Below are 2,309 nucleotides of genomic sequence, written 5' to 3' on the forward strand. Positions count from 1 at the left end.
ACCCCGACCTTGTCCCGGCGTTTGGAGGCGCGCGGGCACCAGCAGCCCCGCCAGCAACAGCAGCAGCAGCAACCGCCGACCCGCCATCTGCCCCCGACCACGACGCAGCAGCCGGCGAGAAGAGCGCGCTGTGGCCCGTGCAGGCGCAGAAGACTGGGAGGCGGGACCGCGGGACGCGCGCGCACACCGCGCCCGCGAAGTCCGAAGGGGAGTGCGCATGCGCCGGGAGGCTGTTGGCGACCCCCGGCGCCCTCGCTGCCCCAGCCGGCCGGGCCTGGTGCGCATGTGCTGCGGCTACACACGTGTGTCACCTCCCTTGACCCCGACCCGGCTTGTCACGCTGCAGTCCCGTGCACTTCTCCCTGCTCCGGAACTTCTGCTCGCATGGGACTTATGCCAAATTTTTCCAGCAAGAACCAAAGCCAAGTACGAACAGCCACCTCCTTCCCCAGAAGCGCGGACAGGGGCAAGGTGATGTTCCTACTCTGCAAAATTCAATTTTCTACAGTTTTCCCTGGTGATGGATGTAGAACAAGGAATAGCAGCCTCAAGTTGCAGCAGCAGAAGTTTAGGGTAGAAAAGTGGAAAAGCTTTTTCACCAGGAGGGTCGTAAAGCACTGGAACAGGCTGCCCAGAGAGGCGGTGGTCTCTCCATCCCTGAAGGTGTTTAAGACCCTGGTAGAGAAAGCCTCAGTTGGGATGATCTAGTTGGGGCTGGTCCTGCTTTGAGCAGAGGGCTAGACTCACTAGAGCAGTGTTTCTCAACCTCTGGGTCACAAGGGTCCCTTGAAAGAAGAAGACCCTTGAAAGACCCTTGAAGACCCTTGAAAGGGTCGCAAGCAAACTTGAAAAATGGATCAATAAACTTTAAACACAGATTCTCCTTTAAAGGAGAAAAACGTAGGAAACCATGGCTTTCCCCGTGCAGGCTGGCAGAGTCCCAGCCTGCAAGGAGTGATTGGGGCCCCCCGCCCCACACACTGGCGCCTGGGGGGCAGCAGGTCAGGAACGAGGGGCACGGGCTGGCTCTTGATGTTTACAAATAAGTCCTGGTGCAAAAAAAAAGGTTGATAACTGCTGCACTAGATGACCTCCTGAGGTCCCTTCCAACCCTAATTTTCTATGATTGGAAAGTTTTCTTTCACAAAAACTTCTTTCAATTGCAGAGGCTGTAGATGGGTGGCCTAAAAAAATCCTACCATATGGGGGAGGGGGGGTGGGAATCATCTACTACAGTATTGTAGTTCCGTGCAGAATACATTTATCCATGTCCTTGAGCTTTTGTTGGGAATGGTGGCATATGAATCTGATAAATAATTGCCTCAAGTGGAAACATAAATGCAATGGGATAAAGTTACAAGAAAAAACTGAGATAAATGTCTAGAAAACATATTGAAGACGGTCTGAAGGACTACGAAAAAGGTGTGGCAGTCTTTCAAGAAAACAAAATCCTATGCTAAAGCTGATGTAATTTGCCCTGACAATTTTATGAGACCTGGAATAGTGGTGTAACCATGACAGCCTAGGGAACAGGCAAAGAAAATTTGTTCGGTGACATCTTTTATTGGCCCAACTATATACATGGGAGAGATGTTAGACAGTCTTTCAGGGTCCGTTTTTAAGTCTGAGAAGGAAGCAGATACAGCCCAAGCTAAATACAAGATAAAAAAAATAACTTATGATTTTATGACTTGATTTTTATAGAGTATGAATTTTATGACTGAGAACCAAGTATTCAGCTACAACTGGATTTAGAAATGGCAAAGTTAATCATTCACTTTGCTATAAGGGCTAGATGCTACTGGACCTAATCAGCCTTAGATTAGACACATTTTAAAAATACTGTTATTTTGCTACTTTAGCTATATTTAACTGCTGGCACTTTTACGGGAGCTAGCTAAGGTGCATTAGCAGTGTCCAGCTGTAAAACACTACTGAAGACAAGAAAAAGTAGCTTCACTGCAGTCCAAGTCCACTTGCCTAGCCATATGGCCTTGTTTTCAGTAGGTTTCTGCAGTGAGATTGCTCATTATCTTGCTGTAAGCATACCTCTTGGCAGTGAGCATAGCTTTAGTCAAACTAATTCCATTTTATTTGAGGTGGTGGTTGGCAATCTTTTAAGGCTACAGGCTGGATTGAGCCAGTTCAGGTGGAACCCAGGTGCTGGCACATGGAAAACATTACTGCTGTCACTTTTCCCCAGGGCAGGGCAGGGCAGGGCAGGACTGGGTGCAGGGGAAAGGGATTGCTGAGGAAGCACCCCCTGTTTCCCCCCCACACCAATGCCACCAAAACCCCATGGTTCAGCA

The 2,309-nt window shown here is 49.3% G+C and overlaps 1 protein-coding gene across 2 annotated transcripts in view; it reads right to left on the minus strand.

The window, feature by feature from the left end:
* The window catches only part of CD320 (CD320 molecule), a 5,021-nt gene extending 4,593 nt beyond the window's left edge, over window positions 1-428 (minus strand). The window contains exon 1 of one of the 2 annotated variants that reach the window (XM_025206630.1): window positions 9-428. In XM_025206630.1, coding sequence (XP_025062415.1) covers window positions 9-285 — 277 coding nt within the window. In that variant the 5' untranslated portion in view covers window positions 286-428. The remainder of the gene's footprint in view (window positions 1-8) is intronic. The other variant, XM_025206629.1, reaches the window with a different exon arrangement.
* Window positions 429-2,309: the final 1,881 nt, after the last annotated feature.

The sequence above is a fragment of the Alligator sinensis genome, unplaced genomic scaffold (genome assembly GCF_000455745.1).
Source record: "Alligator sinensis unplaced genomic scaffold, ASM45574v1 scaffold103_2, whole genome shotgun sequence".
NCBI lineage: Eukaryota > Metazoa > Chordata > Crocodylia > Alligatoridae > Alligator > Alligator sinensis.